The following is a 23127-nucleotide window of genomic DNA, read 5'->3' on the forward strand; positions in this document are numbered from 1 at the left end:
ATCAGAGAAATGACCATTCCTTGAATCTGACTAAGGAAGTTAAAATAGGTTAAAGTATCAATGTCTTTTTTTTTCGGTCTTTTCTCCTTGTACTTAATCTTATTCTATATCAACAAAAATCCTGAAAGTACGTATCTTGATTTCAATGGGTTAATTTTTAAAATTTTTCTGACATATGATCACATATGAAACAAAAATTTTGTACCCAGTGATTGTCTAATTTATGCATCTTTGTAGCATCATATGTTAAATTCTTAGAATAAGCTTTGGAATCCAAGAGACCTCGATCAAACGACAGCTCTATCTGCCTTGTAGTGGGTGTGGACTTATAAAAACAAACACACAGTTAATTGAAGCTTGTTTGCTTAAATGTACAATAGGTATAAGAAGCCTTACTTTTCACAGTTCTTGAAAAGATTAAAAAATGTAAATATACATAAGGTAGTTAACAAAATTTTTGGCATAAATAAATAATAGTTATTATGGGAGGAATGCAGATGAGCCTGGTAGTTTAGGTTCTCAATTTTTAACGTTGTTTCATTTTTAATATAGAAGTGATTGATGGGCATCACAGAAGACTGGTGAAGTGGACTGGTAGTTTGGAGGAAGGGCTCAGTAGGTGAGATACTCAGTTAGGGGACCATTGCAGTCACTGAGCACCAAGATAATAGACTCCCTGTTTGGTGATGACATTTAATTGGGAAGGACTAAATCCTAATGGGTATTTTTAATGCAGATATTTTGAATACAGAATCTATAGGATGTGATAACAGTGGAAATAGGAAATATAAGGAAGAGATCAAACATTATTCCAAGGATTGAACTGGAACACGTAGGGAAATGGTATCATTAACAGAAATTGAGAGTTTGGAAAGATCTACTGTGGCATCAAAGCATGATGTGGGAGAGAAGAATGAGCAGTTCTGGAGAGCTACAGGGGCTAGGGATCATGATGTAGAAGTCATCTAAATGGAGCTGATAGGCAAAGGCTTTGGCAATGTTATCCACTTCAAAGCAGTGGGAAATTTAAAGGAAAAGGGAAGGAAGAAGAACAAGGCAGAAATATGAATACTATAGGAAGAATTCTTAGCAGTAGGAAAACCAGGAGAACTGGAATTGAGGAAGTCAAAGGAAGATTCATTTCAAGAAAAAGGTAATTGGCTATGCAGATTCCTACAGCTTCTCATGAGGATGAGATGTGAGTCAGGTTGCCTGGATTTGGTCATTGGGAGTCCTTGGTTATTCGTAGGATTCTCAGATTGGTAGAGGGATGGGAACTGGAATGCAAAGACACAAATAAGTGGCAGCGGTAGATATTGCTAGAATCCATCTGAACGTGAAACTTTCTTTTACTTTCCGAGGACCACTTGGAATCTGGCTTTGCCAGCCTGTTGGGAAAGCCTGGTGTGAAGTTCAGGGAATGTACTGCAGAAATATGCTCAGGAAATGAGTTGGGCTTGGAACAGTAAGGTAAAGGGCTTGCCTCTAGTCACTGAAATATCTAGTGAGGGCTTAGGTTTTTATTATCAACTTCCCCCTTACCATTTAGTCAGAGTTGCAGATCCTAGCCTGGGTTAGCCCCGAAATGAAATATGAAACTAAGTTGAGGATGGGAGTACCAGAGCCAGGGAGAAGCAAAAAATTGAAGACGAGACATACAAAAAGGAGAGAGAAAGATGTGCTCAGCTAAAGCTCTGTGGCAGGAGGTGATAGCAATAGATTTAGAAAATGAGTCACTTATCTCTCTGGAAAAGCGATTGGTTTATTGGTTAGTATTATCTGCCACTTAGGAATTAGTGTAGTGAATTATCAAAGCAGGAAATGCACTGGTTTTCCCCTGAAGACATTACTTCTGTGGTCCGTTTGTTTACTCCACAGTGTCTCCCCTTAAAGAGCAGCCAAAGCTACTTAGCTAAATATTTTCAGAGTTACCCATTTGAAAAATATAAAGTATACCTATGAGTATCTAACTGTGGCATATTAAATGAATAAAAATATGAAAGATAATATGTAGTAATTAAAAGTACAGGTTCTGTGTGGCTCTGTAGTAGAAAACTATCTCAGAGGATTGTGAGTCATATAGTAAAAACTCAAAAAATGTTACCTATTATTATTACCTTTGTATAAAACTTGAGTATAAAACTGAGTTGGCCCTTGTTTCTAGTGAGAAATAAAGTTATTTCCACATTTAGTGCTCCAGTTTTCTCATTCCATAAGATGAAAAATGTCACGTTGCTTACATGAAAATATAACATGCAAATAATAGTTATTACTATTCCTCCCTCCTATTTCAACAACACCAACAAGGAAATCTCAAGGAGGAAACCACAGAATTTATAAATTCTAAACTTCTTTTGGATTCTGGAATGCGCATTCTAATTCCCAAATATATGCAAATTGAAAAGTTTTATCTCTTTATAGCATTCATTGCCTTTAATACACATATAAAAGGTATTCAGAGAAGGGAAATTCAAAAACATTGTAAAGAAATAATTAATACCTCTACCCCCAAAGACAATCACAGTTAAAATTTAGGAAGTTGTCCTTTGAGAATTGTATCTATCTTCCATCTATCCAAACAACCAAACATATAAACTGAGATTAAGCTAAACTAAAGTGGGATAAAATAAACTCTTTAGTAACTTGAATTTTTAGTTAACATATTGTGACATTTTTCTATGCCAGAACTTTGCTTCAGCATAATTTAATGTGATAATAGCTGCATATATTTTATTGCATGACATGGCAGTATTTGAAAGAACTTCCTGTGTTTACATTGTTGAACTCCTGGAAACATCTTCAGACAACCTGTTAATAATGCAATACAAACTAATTACAACAGAGAGAATGCCACCTTGACAGAGTTTTGGCAGTGTTTCTGACGAAAGAAGTCAGAGGTGAGATATTCTTAGGAATTGGGGTCTGGCCTCAAGATGGTGTTTGTTTTGTTTTGTTTTTTAATATTTATTTACTTATTTTGACAGAGAGAGGGCAGGGAAGGGACAGAGAAAGCAGGGGCTGGACAGAGAGAGAGAGAGAGAGAGAGAGAGAATCCCAAGCAGGCTCCATGCTGTGAGTGCAGAGCCCAACGTGGGGCTTGATCTCATGAACCAGTGAGATCATGACCTGAGCTGAAATCAAGAGTCAAATGCCCAACAAACTGAACCACCCCAGTGCTCCCTGGCCTCAAGATGTTTAAGGAAGTCTTTCAAGAAGTGAAGTGGAGAATTGGGCAATCCATGGTATAAGAGTTTAAAGTTAGTGGATACTGTAAAGTAATTCTTGATAACTAAATTGATGAGTAAGCTATTTAGCCAGATAAGCAGATTACTATCTCTACTAACTTTATCTGAAGGAATTTCCTGAAGCAAACAGTAAAGTTATTTGTTGATTTATAGTACTATATTTCCTGGGCAGAATGTTCCTAAAAATGAAAAAAAAAAAAAAAAAAACACCTAAAATCTAAGTCATACCAAAATAGTCTACTGTTTTATCTAATTCCTATTAAAACAGATGGTCTCAACTGTCAGTGTGTTTTTATAATTTTAATATTAAGTTTCCAAATATATTTTCAATATTCATTTATCTCTATTTTCACCACCACCACCTAAATTCAAGCTATCACTTTCTCTTACCTTGCCTTCCAAGCTGACCACTTCAGATTGCTAGCATTCATTTTCCACAAGGCAGCCAGACTGAACTATATGATACAGAATGTGACATCCATTTAAAAATCTTTGCAGTTTTTCCACACTGTTTTTCATACAGTTTTAAGTTCCCCATGAGAGCCTCTTAGACCCATCCTGACAGCCTCATTTGGCTAGCAGTGTGTGCTACCCGCAGTGGACTTCCTTTGGTTCCTTGAATTTGCCACGTTCCATCTACTAGCATGCTTTTCCCTGCACTTTCTTTCATCTAGTTAATTCCTACTTATTTTGCAGATCTCATTTGCTTATCCACTCTCAGAAAAACCCTCTTTGCCTACTCCACCAAGACAAATATTGTACATTCTCATAACTTCCTATATTCCTCCTTTATATTTTTTCCATATAATTGATTTAATGCTGATCCCCCCCTTAAAAGTGATCCCCACTTAAAAGTAAGCCCTATAATAGTGAAGACACTATTTATTTGGTCTACATTCCATCTTCAGAGTGCATGGCATAATACACGAACGCACAATTTACAGAGTAGATGCTGCAGAATTAATGGCACAATTCACCATTCGCATTTAAGCTGCAGAAAGAAGTTCTTTGTTTTCCACATACTTTGATAACCCACCTAGCTTAATTGCCTCCACCTTCAAAAACACCTTGAAACTCTTAATTTGAGGGCACACTTTCTCTGTTAAATGAACCAAGTAGTTGTGAAAAAAAAAAGTGTTGCTTACAAATAAGCCATTAATTGAAGCTTTTTTTTTTCTTTCTTTCTTGGAGTAATAAATGAAATAGAAAAACATTAAGAATGGGAAGGTTTTAGAGAAAAATGTGCATGGCCCCTCGTGGTGGTATTGCATTAGCTTCTAGGACCTCTAAAAATCTGTTTCCCCTATTGAATGAAATGTGTGTGTGTGTGTGTGTGTGTGTGTGTGTGTGTGTGTGTGTGTGTAGTAGGCAGTGAAAAGGGTAAACTTGTTCTTTTATCTATTTTTTAACTTGAACTTATTTAAGTTTAGATACTAGTTTAATGGAGCTGGACCATTTTACAATATAGCTAACTCTCAATTACCTCACTAATGGAAACCAGCATAATATGGAAAAATAAAATATGGTCATAACCCAAATCGCCTATTTCCATTCATTCATTATATTTTTATTCATAAACTTTGAGTTATAGTGATACTTTACATTTGCACAGGACTTTTGATTTTAAGATTTTTTTTCACATGCTTTGTTTTAGATATGGTAGGCTAACTACAGAAACAAAAAAGATCCTTAAAACTTACTTCCTTTATGAACAAAAGTTTATTTCTTTAGTCTAGAGCAGGGACTCCAGGTTAGCAACAGCTCTGCTCTGATGAAATCTTTCAGGCACCCAGGCTGACAGTTGCTCTGCCATCTTCAACATGATACTTACAAGATTATCCTAGAGAGCAGCCTAAAATGGAGCACATCATTTACCATAAAGGTAGAGAGAAAAAGAGCTCAGGAATGTGCTTGAAGAAAGGAGATAGAAATGTTGTGAGTGCAGGGAGGTGTCCTGAATGGAGAATGTGGTGGTGTTAGGGAAACCTGTGGAGAACATTTTAAACCCAGTATGAAATGATACAGAGAAGCCAAGTTATGGAAGATTGGAAGTGATCTATTATATATAGACACAAAGAAACATCATTACACCCTATTAAAGACTGGGCATTTTTAATATCATGGAGATAAAGACTGATGATAACATATGTTCTTTTTTTTTTTAAGCACCTATGATGGCACAAGCTCTGTACCAGTGCTGCTGTAGGAAACTGACAGTTCCTGCCATGAAGGGGCTAATAGTCACAGTCCAATGTGGTGAAAGTAGTAAGTGAAAGTCATTACCCGTGCACAGAGGAAGGCTCGACATCTGCTAATTCGTTTTTTTTTTTTTTTTTTTTACTTTGCTAATGACTTCACAACCTTTTACAAAGTTGTTTTGATTTGTGTGTCATATTTAATATAACTTCCTGTTACACTTCTTTTTAGCAGAGTATTAGGTATCTTCGCGGAGGATCAAATATGCTAACCAAAATACTTGGAAGTAGTGGGGAAAGAGCTACTGGTTCTTCATTGTATTATTTCTTGATTCATTTACATATTTAGGTTTATTTTTAGCACCTGATGAAACAAAGAATACCTTTTCTGTTATGAGCTTTTGTTTTATGAATAGTTCATTTCTTCATCTGCAAATTCATCTTGCATGAATGGACAGTTTGGTGAGTAGATTATTTGCTCACTAGTAGATTATATTTGTGTCTGGCTCTACAGGGTTAGATTATTGTACCTTGAGAGGGCTAACTGAAAGAAGCAAATTGCTTTCTTCTCCTTGCCTCTAAATCTTCAGTGAAGAGTGGCCATGATACAGACCAGAAACAGACCCTGCTAAAATTCTCACTGCAATCTTCTTATTACTGATTACTTCTTATTACCGATTATTCTTATTACTGAGTCTTCACTTTGGGGAGCAATGGATATAGCGTCATCTCTTCCTTGTTTCTTGTCTTGTAACTCTGTAGCAAGGAAAATCAATGATTGTCAATATCTGGTTTGCTTACCTAAGTATTAGAAACTCATCCTTTCCTAGTGGGACTACTAAAGGCTTGCAATTTTTAGTTGCAACTGGGCAAAAAGACAACAAAGATACTTTCTATCTTTGGTTCTCCTGTTGTATTTGTATGTGGTGATCATTTTCAGTTTGTCTTCCATCTCTTCGCTACTTTTTTGTTAGTTGATTCTATCACATACGCACATGCACACACACACACACACACACACACACACACACACACAGGGATGGATCGTATTTAGAGCAAAATATTGTGTGGTCTTGGTACTCACATGATTTTATCTGATTGAAGCCTAGCAATCTAGGTAGTGATAGGGGTCTGCTTGTAACTAGTTTTTACTCCGTTAGCCCCCCACCTCCATGTCCCCATCCCTCATACTTCACCTCTCCTTCTTTGCTTGCTGTTACCCTTTCTAGTATTAAGGAACACATTTTAGAAGTGGATACAATTACAAATGTTTTTCTTCCACTTTAACAAAGCAGAAAGTTAGGAGTTTATACACTAGCTAATCTTGATTTGTGTGTGATTAATCTAAATCGATTGAGAAACCAAGTATGCTCATGTTTACAATTTTTTCAATTTGCATTTGAACAACACATTTTTGTACAATCTCCAGCTCATGTTTGTTGCTAAATTTTAGAAAATTTCTTAACTTTAATCTGGCAATCCTTCATCACCATTCTGTAACTTCTGACGTTCTTTTCACATTTATGACTTCCTAAGTGTTTCTCCACATCATAAGATGGATCTTCTTCCATAGTAGTGGTGTTAAACTAGTTTAGGAATTACAAAAACTCATTTTAAAGCCACATTTTTCATTCCCTTACATTGCCTTGTGTCTTCAGAGTGAGATCTAACCATTTGGAACTTGGCATCTGTCTTTTATTACAGTGTAAAATTTAGTAAGGCCGGTATATCTAAAAAATGGAAATTCCTTCTTCCTTTATGGACTTCAATGGCAAGAAAATTAGTACTAGATCCTTTTCCCTTGATGTCAATTATTAGTGTATTTTAAAAATCCATTTCTCTGCACTTTTAATCATGGGATACTGTGACTATCTTGATTAAATACGATCACCCTTACAGTAAGTTTTATTGGTACGTTAATTATCAACAACTAACTTTAATATAATAAACCCCTAAATAATTAATTTGCCAATTTAATAAAATTCATAGAACAGCTATTATGTGCCAGGCACTATTCTAGTCACTGGAAATAGAGCAGTGAACAAAACAGGTAGTAATTCATGCCCTTGGGAGAGTATATTTTAGTTGGAAAGTCTAAACAATTAACAGGGAAAAAAATAAAATTTATAGTATACTAGATGGTAATAGATATTATGGGGAAAAATGAAGCAGGCAATGTGAAGTCATGTTTGAAAAATGTGTAGTAATTGATAGAGTGGCTAGGGAAAGCTCCATCAATAAGATGATAGAGAAAATATTAGAAGGAAGTGAAGAAATGCAATAGGACAGTTAAACATTCCAGGGAAGACAGAATAGCAAATGCAAAGTTGCTAATCAGGAGCATGCCAAGTCATGCTCCAGGAACCGCAGAGGCCAGTGTGGCTGGAGTAGAATGAGCCAGGGCACAAACTGAGGTAGGGAAGACTAATGATGTAGGAGTGGAGGGCAGATCCCCCAAGGCCTTGTAAGCCATTTTTAAAATTTTGGTTTTTAGTCTAATTGAGACACCAAGGCTTCAGAAGTTTTTGAGCAAAGGCATGATTTGTCCTGACTGAGGGTTTAAGGGGACCATTATGCTTGCCTCGGATGAGACTAGAACAAAGGGGGGCAAGGGTAGAAGCAGGAGACCAGGAAGAAGGCAAGAGATGATAATCCAAATGGAATTTCTGTGTAATTGTGAAAGGATTACTGCCTTCAGAAAGCCCACGCTTCAGAAATAACTGGCAATATTTGCTTAAATAAGATAAATATTTTAATTACTTTAAGATATAGACCAAGAAACAGCACAAATGCAGAGTAAGCAGTGTTTTAAAAAGTACACATTTATTGTCTAATAATACATCAATATTAAAACTGTTATGTTTTCTTTATTGTATCATACAATCATCATAACCATGTACAATTATTGGTAGTTTAAATAATTGAGATAAATACTGTAATTATGTAGACCTCATTACTTGGATATTTAAAATTTTTTTTCTTCCCTAGAGTTGTAAAATTTTATATTATCTTTATTTATTGTTTTAATTTTACTTTTTCTGTTTCACTTTTAGGTTCAGAGAATATTAAATTATTGCATTATAACTTGTACCCATATTGTTAAATATTTGATATAGATTAAAAATCTTTAGCATAGACCAAATTGTTTTTTTTTTTCAATTCTATAGCCCAATTATTAGTATTTACACACCTTTTTTTTTTCCCTTTATATAGTTTTTGGTATCATCTTGTACCATTACATTTTACACAATGTTATATTTGCTTTTAATAGCCAGGAATAAAAATATGTACGAAATTCAATTTTGTTTAATAACTGTTACAATTTGTAAAAATTTTGAAAATTTCAAAGTAAAAGCTGTTGGCAGAAATAGCATTCCCCACAGGAGGATGGGAGGGAATTACGATTATGTGTGACTGTGGACAAGGTAATTTACAATTAATAGCAGCCTCTGGAAGTGATCAACAATTCCTTCAAGTTTTAGAGTCTCTGTATGACCAAGTTATGTTTTATCTTCCAGCTGTGGAATTTTGAGCCCATGATGTAATGCTAAAGATGAACAAATTAGCACTGCAAGGTCTTTAGGGTCCCATGCCGTAAAGGCGAAGGTCAGTAATTTGGAAAGACCGTTCATAACCCTTTTGTTCCGCGTCTTAATTTGCAATTACATAGTTTATTGAAAACACAGGACTGTAAGAAAGGCCCAGGGGTGATTTCAGCAATCAGCGATTTATTTTACATGTAATGCATAATTATTTTTTCTCCTATCTGCTGCATGCTAATGATTAGGACATATTCTTGAACTGTTAAGTGATTTTCCAGATAACCATTTACAGAGTATACTTCTGTGCCACCATCACAGGCAGGGCACACTCCGCCTCTCCTTTTCTTTTTTTCCTTTGCAAAGCGAAACAGGCTAGAACGTGTTCATGTGATGCCAGTGACGTCAGCCTCGACCGGGTCGCGTGACCGACACCCAACCTTCCCACAACCCCACCCCCGCCGCCAGAGCAGGAAATCTCGCGAGAAACCGTCTTACTATCAGAACTTACCGAGGTTACTGGGGAGTTACTCAGAAGGTGTGGCTCCATGGGGGAGTTTTTGCTTTCATTCTAACATTGAGGGCCGAAAGCAAAGGCCTTCGGGGGTTGCCAGAGTCTGAGCCACCCAACCTATAAAACGGCGGAGGTGGACAGTGAGGTGGCAGTCATATCAGAAGTGAAACGTGGCGCACGGCTGGCGTCGTCCCTCACTAAACGGGCCGGGGGTGGGGGGAGGGGAGGGAGAAAACGCGCACCCTGAGCTCTAGAGCGGGCGGCTCGGCTTCTGCTCTCCGGGGGTGGGCCCGGAGTCACTGGGAGGCTGTAGGCTGGGACCCTTCTAAGGAAGCAGTCAGTTGCCCACATCCGGCCCCCGCCGTGTCAACACGGAGACGCGCCGAGATGAAATGGTTGCACACTTCGCCCTCCCACCCGGAGCACCGCGGCTCACGAGTCGGCGTGGAGCGGTTTCTAGTGCCCCGTGCCCGCAACAGGGTCGGGGGCCTCCGCGGCCCGGGAAGCATCCCCGGGCAGCCCACGACTTACCCCACATCTTCTAAATCAACCCCAGGTTTAGGCAGCAGCTTAATTGCGAGTTTAACTGGGTAATTTTGACATCTCATCTCATTCACCTAAATCTTCCCCAGGCTTCTCCCTCGTACAGCCTCCTCCGCCCACCTGGTCTCTCTCCAGACGGGTGTGCGCGAGTGTAAGACCTAGGGAGGGAGAGCGAGATCCGCGAAGGGACTGGGTTAGAGTCGCTAGAGGGAGGTGTGGGACCGGCGAGGAGGGGGCTTCGCGAGGGAGGGGGTGCTGGCAGGCGGAGGGAGTGGCGGGAGGAGGAAAGAGGCGGAGGCCTGGGGACGGCGGACTAGTCTTCGCCCCATCCGAGCGCTCTTTCTCTCGCCGCGCAGTCTCCAAGCGGCGCGGGCTCTTGGGGGAGCGCCAGGCAGCCGAGGTGCCCGCGGGAGGCAGGCGGGTCCCGGGCGCGCACGCTCGGCCGAGCCCCGGCGCGCCCCGCGCCCGCGCCTGCTGACAGCTGCAGCTGGGCTCGAGCTGTCCGCTCTCGGCTCCGCGGCCTCCGCCCCCTCGGGTTCCCTCCCCTCTGCCCCTACCCCTCTAGCCCCGGTGCGGCTAGTTTCGCAACTGCTTTCGCCCCGTGCCCGGCTGTTTTCCGTTTCCCGACCCCCTCTTCTTGAGTACTTTGCCCCCAGCATTTGGGGAGAGGGGCTGGAAAGGGGGCGGGTGGAGCGTCCAGAGGAGAAGGAAGCGAGGGCCGGAGGAGGAGGAAGAGAATCTGCGGACCGTGGGGAGGAGACCCCACGCCACCCTTTCTGGTCATCTTCCCTCCCGCCCCGCCCCTGCGCACACTCCCTCCCGGGTGAGCTACTTTCGGACGAGGAAAGTGAGGGCGGCCCTGGGTGACAGCGCCGCGGGGCCAGTCCTGGGGAAGCCGCGCGTCTGTTCGAGTCTTGTCCGCCGCGCTCCCAGCCAGGGGCATAGCCCGGACCGAGGATGGCTTCGACTACAACCTGCACCAGGTTCACGGACGAGTATCAGCTTTTCGAGGAGCTCGGAAAGTAAGCGCCTTGGCCCGCATCTGCACGTCCCCTTTCCAGAAGAGGGCGGGTCGCGTTGCCCCCGACCCACCGGCCTCCCGCGTGGGGCGAGGGAGTTTGGGAGACCAGAGGAGAGGGAGGAGGGCCCGCGGTGTGGCAGCTCTGAGGAAGGTGCTGCCTTAGCGAGAGGAGGGGACAGAGACGGAAAAAGACCCTCCACCCCGGCTGTGGCACATTCCGATAATCCTTAGCCCACCTTCACCCGTTCCCCCACCCTCTAGCCCTAGAGACTTAGTGGATTTACGATCCCTGCAGTTGTAGCTGTCATCCAGAGAAGTGTGCGAGCGTGTGTGTGTGTGTGTGTAGAGGAAACAAGAACCCATGTAAAATGCAACATAGATCATGTTTTCTGTAAATAGAGATGCCTCCTGGTTAGCCGGCGTGTCGGCCGTACGACCCTCGTACGGATGAGAACTCGCTGCCACAGACGGTGCCATATTTATTGATGCCGAAAGTTCAACTTGGCGTAGAGTCTATTTTGCATCCAGTAGTTGTTCTGTCCAGGAAAAGGGCCACTGAAAAGAACTCGACCCCTTGCCCCATGTCCACTCTTATTCTTTGCACTAGGTTATTCGCTCATCATCATCATCCTTCCAATGATTTACGTGTACATCTTCGCATTCTCTGGGAGGATTTATTTATACAGGCAACGGAAAAGACCTGGAGACCGAGAGAAAGCTTCCCAAGGGTAGCCTAGTGTTGTATAAAACGACCTCCTACACCCGACTGGCAGAACTGCTCGGAGAATTTAAGGAAGGGGACCTGAGACCTCCTGAGGACCTCTGTGCTTAGGGACTTAGGGGCTGAACCGTGAATGTTGATTTATGTAGCATCCAACCCAAACCCAGTTCTTCTATCGCTAGTTTCGACTATTACTTATGAAAGGGGTGCGTTTATATGTATGTTGTTGTTTTATGCAGTTGAATTCAAGGGAATGTAATTATATTTTAAATGTAATGAAAATTATATCCTTATATATTTATACGCTGTCTGTTGTTAAAACATGGAGAATATGTCGGAAGAGCAGCTTAATTCAAATCTCTCCCTTCCCCCAGCTCAAAACAGGGCACAGAGAAATCACCATATCAGGATTTGTTAAACCACACAAATGTTCCCAACACTTATATTTTAATGAAAACAATCGCCATATTTACTTAGTTGGAGCCACATTAATTTTTTTAACAAAATAAATAGATTTTTACTGCTCTTCCTCAGCCATGCTCTTTGCAGGTTTTTTTTTTTTTTTTTTCCTCTCAGCATTTGGTGCTGTGTGAGTGTGAATTGTAAAATGTTTTCAAATTTCATGTGCAAACAAGAGCGGTCATTATTGGCAATTCCTTTCATTTTGTTGATTAATAATGTGTGCTCCCTGTTAAATAAAATTTACTTTTATTCTTCAACATTACGGAAGGTTTAGGTTTCCAGGAAGAATCGTTCATTTTGTGGATATTACTGTAGCGCACTGATGTTTGACGGTTCATTAAATGCAACAAAAATGCTCAGATTGCTGTAATTTTTTAGTAGAATATCATAGCTGATTATATTGATGACATGCTAATTATTGGTTTTCAGGGGGGCTTTCTCAGTGGTGAGAAGATGTATGAAAATCCCTACTGGACAAGAATATGCTGCCAAAATTATCAACACCAAAAAGCTTTCTGCTAGGGGTGGGTATTATCAACCACATATACAGTATATGTTAATTTTGTATTTGTCATGTTGATTGTTGGTTCTGTTGTATGTAGATATATACTTACAATTGAACTGTAGACCTACGGTATCCTATTACATTCTGAGATTATTTCCTTCCTGAATGCCTTGGTATGTATAGTTTAAAAATAAACACACAGAATTTTAATAACAATTATTAAGTAATTATATCTGTCTTATGAGCACTAGCATAAGTAACTGCATTTTAAAGAAAAGACGTGTCACAAAGTGCATTTTGCCTTTAGCTGTGCTATGAAATAACTTTCAGAAATACCCAGGAATGGAAAAGTGTAAGTCTCACAACTGTCATTATTCTCTTTTTTGCTTTTGAGAGGAAAAATAGGTCATAGCTCAGTTGAATCATATTTCAATTGTAGTTACACTTGAACTTAATTCATCAAGGTATATTTAACAGTAATAGCTTTGGGAGGAAAAATTTATCATTGCTATATTCTAGGAAGTTCAGCTTGATTTTGAGGTTTCTGTGTGCAGTCCAGATCTTTACTGGGTCTTCCGCATTAAGGCTTCTCACAGACTCATGTGATGTATTTTACACATGCTCTATAGCCACAGAGATCATTCCTATCATAAAATAGCTGTTGACATAGGAAAAAAAAACTGAAAGGAGCTCACTGCATTCTTTCTGTTTTGTTGAACTTATGCAAAAGTACTTACACTGAAATGTTAGGCATTCTAATTATTGTGGACACGTGTCTAAGGTATTTCCATGGGAATTTACGATGTAATGAAATTTAAATGAAATTAAAATGAACAAAATGCCACAGTATAAGCCCATTTCAGTGACCTGGTTTATTTTAAGTAATGAGGGAAGAAATTCTATTAGGGTTAGTTTGCCCCATTTAATTTGTCTTCTAAAAAGTGCTGCTCTCTAGTATCCTGGTGTCATTTTTGGTCTCTGCCATACTTTTTTTTTTCCCCTCATTTGTTGCAACTTCTACTTTAGGTTTAGATTGGCATTTCAGTTCATTCATTAAAATGAGGTTTTGTTGTGATTTTCTTCATCCGATTTTAACAGCACTCTGAGGAAGATCTATGTGCTAAAGTAACCAGTGCCATAGCTTCACAGCTTGAGAACTAATGAGAAGCACGTTAAGCTCCATCACGTTCCCCTTTCCCTCTTCTCTCCACAGGAAGGTTTCTAACAGTCAAAAGGAGTTACCAAACTGTAAATGACATTTTAGTTTTTAAAAAGAAAAAATGAAAATTCTCTCAATGTTTTCTTCCTGTGTGCTAGATACTTTTGGCAAAAGTAGGAGTATCAGTTCTTCTGGAGGCATGACGACACCTATCCCAAATCTTTCAGTGGCTTTGAATTTTCTTTCAAAACAAATCAGTGTTGTGCTTCACTTCTCCTTGATTTCCTTAATTAGAGTCCTCCCTCTTCATCTACCATAATTTATACTCCCTGAATCAGAATGGCAAATACATGTGTTTCTGCTCCCATTATTTTTCCATTCTTCTGCCTCCACTCTATGGAAGATAAGTCTTCTCTAGCCTGATGGGATTCCTTCTTCCTGCCAGTGTTCCTTACCTGCTCCTACTGTGCTGTAAAGAACAACCTACACCCAAAGCCACCTTGCCCTGTCTGGATTTAATTATTCCAGTTTCGTTTAGGAAAAGTAGTTAAAGTGAAGTACTAGAAGACCTGCTTCTTCTCCCTCTCCAATTTCCTTTCTTAACCTGCTTCATGTCAATCCACTGAGGAGTGAGGTGGGAAAGAAGAGGCTTTGGAATTAAATGCTCTGGGTTTACATTCTGATTCGCCTACCTATTGGATGTGTAATCTTGGGTGATTTACATATTTTCAATGAGCCTTCATTTTCTTATCTGTAAATGGGTAATAGTGTAACCCTTCCTTTTATAGGGTTTGTGAGGAGTGAATTAATATAGTATAGAACAGTGTCTGCTACATAATATGTATTCAATGAATATTAGCTGCTATTTTTATTTCTTGGGTTGCTGAAACAATCAGATGTGATTACTTACATGAAAGAATGAAAATTATAAATCCAGTGGCAGCCGTGACTTAGCTGTGAGTAACCAGTTTGAATCTTGGCTTTACTATTTAGTGTGTAATGTGGTTCAGTTATTTACCTTTTCTTCATCACTGGTTCTTCACTAATAAAATGGGGGAAAAGTACTCATAGTGTCTCATGGGTGGTTTTGAGGATTCAGTGAATTTTATGAGAACCTCTTCTTCATTGCAAAGTGCTGAGTCAATTTTACCTATTACTGCTCACCTGTAAAATATTATAGTACTTCAAATTTTTCAATTTATTTTATAACCATAACAATTAGAGCTGCTTATAGCATATTTATACTTTTGAATGTGTGCATTTGTTTAAGCTGTACCCACATTAAGTTGTAAATACTTAAGAAAGTGCTCTCATTATTTTAGATAAAACATTTCACAGCATTGAGGACCTAGGAGGAGCTCAGTACAGAGTGACTAGGATCACATATGGCTATTAAATGGTTTGTAAAGGAGTTACATACTTAGTTTAATTCCTAAGAACAAGCAAGTACTAGATGTAAAGTAATCTTTTATAAAATAGTGTATTAAGATATCAAGAGCATATACTTTGAAATATGAACTCTCCTTTAAAAACACTCCCTTTCAGAATAATAATCCTGAAAATTACAGAAAAATTTAAAAATAGTATATTTAAGGGAAATTAGAATGATATCTAAATTAGCATACAGTTTTTCCCTTAATGTACTGATTTTTTTTTTCTTTTGGCTATGCATGGCAGTTTTTTTGGAGCATACAATTTTTTGTATAAATTTTTGTTTGTATTATTTAAAATGCCATGCCTTTGTAAATCCAAGCTTTAAGCCTGTTTGTTTTAAAGACCAGGAAGGTCCTCCAACTCAAATAATGTTCTTCAAATGTAACATTACAACTGGAAAAGAAAGACCATTGTCAATACATTTAAGACCATGAGGGATTGCCAAAAATTTGGCTATATTCCTGCACAAATTTACACATCCAACTCTACTATCACCCAGGCATTTTTCTGTGCCTAGATGTTAATGGATTTCCAGCAGCAGTTTCAGTTGCATTTCCTCTCAGCTGTTAGTCACACAAACCATATTTGGGAGACTCAGAGTCTGTTGAAGAATTTCTTTCCTTTTGCGTTAACACGTGCATGCACAGAGCATTCATCATATGATACTGATTAGATAGATTAAGTACATTGATATATAATTTGGCTTGCTTTAAAAATAGTGTAAGAAAGTTTCAAACATCTTCTGTTTTATATGCAATTTTTGTCTCAAAAAGTTTTTTTTTTGTCAGCTAGGAATAGAAAGCACGCTTACTTAGTAAATGGTAGATAGTGATTGTAGAATTTTATCTCCTATTTTTACCATGGGCAGTAGAAATTCTATCATTTTGGTCCCAGACAATTAGGTTTGTACTTAACAAATCCTAATTTACCATGCTATTTTGATACTTTGTTGATTTTGACCTGGTTATAACTGTAAGGTATTGACAGGTTATGCAAAGTCCAGGAAGGGTTGTGATTGCAGTTCAGAATCCAGTAGACTGATGGTTCTGATGGCAGATGTCTTTAGAAATAGTATTTGTGGGGCGCCTGGGTGGCGCAGTCGGTTAAGCTTCCGACTTCAGCCAGGTTACGATCTCGCGGTCCGTGAGTTCGAGCCCCGCGTCAGGCTCTGGGCTGATGGCTCGGAGCCTGGAGCCTGTTTCCGATTCTGTGGCTCCCTCTCTCTCTGCCCCTCCCCCGTTCATGCTCTATCTCTCTCTGTCCCAAAAATAAATTTAAAAAGTTGAAAAAAAAAAAAATTAAAAAAAAAAAAAAAAGAAATAGTATTTGTGATTTATTTCACATTTTAAAGACTCCCTGTGGTAAAATATTTTTTATGATAGTAATAACTTCTTAATGTTCATTTTCCAATGTAATTGTTGATCATTAGAAACCACTTTTTATTACGTAGGGTCTGATGAGCCACAAGTCATTATTTTTGTAAAATGCAAATTATAGTAGAAGCTTGAAATAGTATGTGCTATTACAAGTATATTTTAGCTCTACTCTCTTGATAAAGTTAAAAAGGGATTTCATTTTATATTTCTGCAATACTTCACAGATGTAATACAGTTAAATTATTTGGTATTCTTTGATTTTACTAGTTTTGTTAATTCCCAAATTGATGATCTTAGTAGAATATGAATCAGGACTTTATAAAAACTACTTAAACCATGTACACCAAATTAGGTCTCAGCTATGAAATCTGAATATTGCATGCATGTCCTAAGTAGTTTTTTTTATGGTATAATAGAGATGTCAGTAGCTAACTTTTGCTACTTTTTTTTTCTTTTTTGGCATCCAGGCAGTCAAGAAATTAGCGCAATTTTTCAGCTTTGTGGTTACTTGTGTTAAGTTGGAAGCAGAAATGAGATGATATAGATGGATTGTTCTGATTATACATTATTGATTTTGCAATTTGGAACTAATTGGGCTAATTAACATTTTTTGAAAGTTTCTTGGTTTGAGCAATGTTTTAAGAAAAAATTAGTAAATATTTTTATTTTTGTATGTGGAATTTCTACAGCTCTTTAATTATTGGGCCCCAGAGTAGTCCTTTCATTATGTTTAGTTGTATTTGCATTTTTATGTAGGTTTTGATATTAGATATCTATTTTCCTCTTTTAGTGAATGAGAATATTATTGATGTTCAAACTGGTTAGGAGATAAAAATGCATATCTACATTTCCAGAAAATAATAAAAATCCTTTCTGTATTCCAACATGGTTATAATATGCAAACTTAATATAAAGAACATGGTTGTCAGGCATCTGACTGTGGTATAACTAGTGTCAACCTCTACCTGACAGATTATGCAATAGGAATTGAACACCTGGAGAATCTTTATTGTTATACGACGAGATTAATACTTTTCATTTCCCTTGAAATATTGAATCAATTTGGTGTAAAAATTAAAATTTAGTAGTAAATTTTTTATGGGCCTTTTAAAGTTAATAATCATGAATTGCTAGAAGGCACATACTAGGATTTTCTTGGGCATTTAAGCTCATTGTTGACTAGAATTTTATTTAATTAAAATAATTTTTTTTCTTGGGCTGATACCAAGGCAGACCAACTCCTACTGTCTCTTAGGCTGAATTGATACATTTTTTTTTTTAAACATCTGCCCCTCCACATTTGTTAGGGTATGGTGTGCACAGTATTTTTTATTATTGACAGTTAAGGATTGTTCAGTGAATTGTACTGCCGTACATTAGGTGTAAGCTTGCAATACTTTTACTCTAAAATATAATACCTTTGTAGTAATTTGCTTTTATACTACTTTATAGATTACTAAGCACATTCACTTATGTGGCCTTATTTTATATATTTTTTATTTAATAAATATTGCATAAGTATAGTGGGCAGAGTGTTAGGAAAAGTAAGGCTATCTACACAAATAGACATAGAAGACATAAATGGTATAAGTCTAGCTTGCATAAAGTGCTGTTGATTTTCAAAGGAAGGAAAGGTTATTTCTGCCTGGAGAGATGAAGGAAGGCTTTTATATAATGTGGATTTAAATAAATTTTAAGTACCACAAATCTAAAACCATTTGGAGAGATTATTCAAAAGAGTTTAAATATGTGATTATAATTAAAATATTATTTTACTCAGATGGTAAATTTGTTGCAACTATCAGGATAAAGTTACTTTTAGAATAAAATAGTTTTTATTAAAAAATTAAAAAAGGAAACTTTTTTAGATACCAAAATTCCTGATCCAGTTAAGGGAGATAGATCATTACTTCTTAAGGTGAGTTCGTAGACCTTTCATCTACTGTAAACTCTTTCTCTAGTATAGGGAAACTGTCAGGTTTGGAGGAGAGAGAGAGAGAGAGTAGGGAGAGGACAGCTTTGCTTGTTGTTTGTTTGGTTTTGATTTTAAATATCTGAACTATCCTTGTAATCATACACAGTCACAGAACAAAATCATAATTGATTTTTTAGTTAGGCGAACCCCTTTGCTGGTACTATGGTCTCCTTTTAACTTTTTAGAACTTTATTACTACCCAAATCAATAATAATAATAAAATAATAGGAATGGTAATAGCTATTATTTTAAGAGAACCTTCTAAGTGACAGATATATACTTACAAGATATTTTGTTTTACTTAGTTTATTGTTATTTTTATTATTCAATTTTTAAATAGAGGAAACTGAGGCTGTAAGTTACTAAAAGCCTCAGTATTAGTCAGTAGTGGAGTCAGAATTTCAAACCATTTTCTTTGGCTCTAAAGCCTGGCTCTTTCCACTACCACATCCCATTGATTGCTGTTACAAAGAACTTCTCTTAACCTCTCTGTACTTATTGGTATGTGCTTGACTGATCTTCCCACTAAACTTCAGGGTCTTTCATAAAAAGGACTATGTCTTCTACAGCTTTAGGTCCTCAGTGCAGTGCATAGAATTGAGTATTTGTTTGGGAAAATATATTTAGAGTTCCGCCTCGTGAGAGAAGGTAGTATTTTAATTGCTGCAGTAACAAAATCAAACTAAAGTTTGATAGTCCTCTGTGCTCTTTCCTGGAAAGAAAACAGTGAGGTGAAGAATCAGTGGGAAAATGATTACAGAAGAATGACATGTTTTGGTAAACTTAATTCATTAACTTACTGCAAATATCTCAAAACACACTAAGTTCCTAGGACTACTTCTTCTAAATGATTCACTTGTTGCTGAAAAGAAAAACTTAGCCCTTAACCAAAGCCCAGAGGAACCTACTCAGAAAGGTATTTTATTTCTCAGGCTCCTCTTGTTTGTGAAGCATGGAGGACAGATGTTTGTTGTTTTATTGTTTCTTCTTGGACAACACTACGTGCCAAATGCATACTAACATGTGGCAAGTGAAAGAAAAACCTAAAACTATTAAGTTTTATAAATATTTTATAAAATTTATAAAACTTGGCTGTTTTATGTTTGTTGGAAAAATAACTTAGGTGCAGCAAGTCATATAAAGATACACAGATAATATTGTGTAATATTTATGTACACTTAATTGTTTTACCTAAGGTTATTTTCTCTTTAAATTACATGGGGATTGGAAACTTTTTATTACCTAACATCTTAAGTATGAAATTATATTTTATAAATCATAAAACAGTAAGCATCCAATAAACCTCCACTCAATAACTAGAGCATTCCCTCTACTTTTGAAGCTACCTGTGTGTTCCTTGCTGATCCTCATCTCTTGCCTTGCTCTGAGAGTTAATCGCTGTCTCTTACTTTTTAATTTTTTAAGTTTATTTTTTTGAGAAATAGAGGATCTCAAGCAGAGCCCTACGTAGGGCTTGAACCCATGAACCGTGAGATCATGACCTGAGCAGAAATCGAGTCGGACACTTAACTGACTGGGCCACCAGGTGCCCCAATCTCTCACATTTTTAAAAGAGAAATCTCTTTTTATTTCCCCATGCCCTGGGACTTGTTAATTAACTGGTTGATTTCAGTTGGCCAATCAGTTACCAATGGAAAATCTATGCCCTCTTTATCAAGGTATATTTATATATGTATAACAATATATGTATTGTACATGTATAAATCTAAAATTTGTGGAATAAACTCATATTAGTATATAATTTTACCCTATCCCTTAAGGCTAGGGAAGGCTTAAATTATATGGAATTTTTTTAGTAATAGGAAATTATTTTATTCCTATGTCTTTTTGAAGCATTTTCATTAATGATGATGTACACACATTGAAATAAAGCAGGAGTAAGTTACATAAAACTACCTTATTAAAGGTAAGTATAGTACTTGAGAATTAGATTTCTCTTTTATCTTCTAGAGAAGTTGTAGAGGTCAGATATGCCATATCACGGCATTAGTGTTCAAATTAAAATTTTTATTTTGGTGAAGAAATATTTAGGTGATATTTGGAGTCTGTGTTCTGATAACTTGGATTTCTGCCGAAGTGTATTCAATAGTAGTCCAGGTCCAATTCTGCTTGTCCCTGGTGGACTCAGTGATTTCCCCCTTCTATGAATGGTGCCTTACTTTTCCTGGACTTTCAAGCACGCTTGATTATCTTTCTTCTCCTTAACCCATCTCAACACTTTCCATCTCATCCTTTTTCACCATTTTAACTTGAGCTCTTTTTTTCTTAACTCTTTTAAACAGCTTCCTAAACAGATTTTCCAGCTAATGGTTGCCATGTTTTTTATTCATTTATAAAGTTCATCGTTAGACCTTTTAGTACCCACTGTGCTGGACATCTTGATAAGTTGTAGCAATACAGAGGTGAAAGATAAGAGATCTGCCCTGAAGTATTTTGTGATCCATTAGTGTGGATGATAGCCTGCTGAATACAGTTTAGTTTTCGAGTGTTGTAATAGAAGTATACACAAGGTTTTCATGTAGATAAGGGCTGGAAGAGGTTGTTATCACAGATTTATTGAAGAGATTAATGAGTGAAATTATGTTTTTGAATGGCAATTGAGCCTGGTACAGAAGGGAGAAATGGTTGCCCAGGAAAAGTAAGCAGCATGTTCAAAGGAAGGGAGAAAGTTCTGGCTCTACTCTCCAGATGGAATGAGTACACCTAGTGCCGTTGAAACCCTATCTCCTTTAAGACTCATTTCAGGTGCTTCTGCCTCCATGATGCCGTCTCTAACTTACTCTCCACCCTTACTTTCCCTCTCTAGGCAGAAGCAATTCTTTTCCTCTTCCTCTGAATAGCTTTTTCATGTTTTTTAAGCAACTGATCACATTTCTCCTTTTGTGTTTTAGTTATATATGTTGTAGCTTTCAAACATCTTGTGAACATTTTTAAGCTTACCATTGAATCTGTGCTGGCACAGTAATTGTAAATTACTTATAAATGCTGAAGATGCTTATAAATGTTTGTTGAATGAGGGGATAAATGAATGAGTGAGCAAATAGGATTCTGTCTCCAGAAGTAGATATATGTTTAACAAGGAGAGACCTTTGGCAGGTAAAGTAAGTAGAAGTTGAGCTAAAGCTTCATGTCAAATGGAATACACTATTGAAAATAATTTTTAATTCATAAATTATTTCATTAGTTTCTTGATGACAAATTATGCTTTGTTGGAAAGAGTTTTGTATAATTTTGTAAATTTTGGAGCAACTGTGTAAATTCTTGCTTTTTTTTTTTTTTTTTTTTTTTTTTTTTACCATGTAACGTAAAGTGGCTCAATAAGAAGGGGTAACATTTTCATGGTCTGCATGTCCATTAGTACCACTTTAGTAATGCCAGACTCAGGCTATCATTAAATTAATGTTTTATTTATTTTTGAGAGAGAGAGAGAGAGACAGAGTATGAGCAGGGGAGCGGCAGAGAGGGAGGGAGACACAGAATCTGAAACAGGCTTCAGGCTCTGAGTTGTCAGCACAGAGCCTCACGCGGGGCTTGAACTCATAACTGCGAGATTATGACCTGAGCCGAAGTCGGACACCTAACCGAGCCAGCCAGGTACCTTATTATTAAATTATTTTAAATGTTTGGATTTTTAAGTTTGTATCCATTCTCATTCTCCGGAGGGACTTGCTTTTTGACTTATCTTTTAACTAAGCTCATTTTAAAGAGCATTTTGGTGATAGATAGTTTTGGATTCACAAATCATGAATATTATTTGCTTATAGAGGTTACTTGACTTTTTAGGAAAGACAGAGGCCAGCTGTTAGAACTGCCATGCCTGTCAATTCAGAAACTTGGTAAAAGGACTGGAAAGTGTGCTTGTTTCAATATTGGAAATCCCTTAAAGAAAATATATGTTTTAAAGCACTTATTTCCTTATTTACTGGGGGTTTTACAATTCTACAACTTTATGGTGTATATGTATATATACACCACACACATATATGCACACACATATCTTAAGAAAATATGCTGTTTTCATAAAAACATTCAGAACATTTGTATGTAATCATGGTGGCAAAATATGTAATTTTTGAAATTAGTTCAGCTGAACGTTTTGACCATTTTGTAGAAATTTTATCCATGATGAATTTTTTAGTAAAGTAAGTTACATATGCTCTTACATTAAAGATCGTATATATGTATATATGCACACTGGGTATAGGGAGAATTGTATACTATGGACATATCTCTGAAAGAAATTTTAATGATTCATTACCAGTTTGCATAAGACATTAACAGTTGTATCAAAATATATATTCTAATTATGCAATCTGGAAAAATACAGAAAAATAGAAGACAATATATTCATGGTTCAGTTTTCTCAGTCACTGCTGACATTTAAGTAGAATACTGGACTAAACTGTATAGTTTTGTG

At 37.4% G+C, this 23127-nt stretch overlaps 1 protein-coding gene across 8 annotated transcripts in view; it reads left to right on the forward strand.

The window, feature by feature from the left end:
* Window positions 1–10365: 10365 nt before the first annotated feature.
* Window positions 10366–23127, forward strand: part of CAMK2D (calcium/calmodulin dependent protein kinase II delta) — a 313406-nt gene continuing 300644 nt past the window's right edge. For 7 of the 8 annotated variants that reach the window (XM_007088183.3, XM_042984014.1, XM_015540219.2 and 4 more), the window contains exons 1-2: window positions 10368–11058; window positions 12670–12764. In XM_007088183.3, coding sequence (XP_007088245.1) covers window positions 10994–11058; window positions 12670–12764 — 160 coding nt within the window. In that variant the 5' untranslated portion in view covers window positions 10368–10993. Of the gene's footprint in view, window positions 11059–12669; window positions 12765–23127 lie in introns of all 8 variants that reach the window. The other variant, XM_015540216.2, reaches the window with a different exon arrangement.

The sequence above is a fragment of the Panthera tigris genome, chromosome B1 (genome assembly GCF_018350195.1).
Source record: "Panthera tigris isolate Pti1 chromosome B1, P.tigris_Pti1_mat1.1, whole genome shotgun sequence".
Classification (NCBI taxonomy): Eukaryota; Metazoa; Chordata; class Mammalia; order Carnivora; family Felidae; genus Panthera; species Panthera tigris.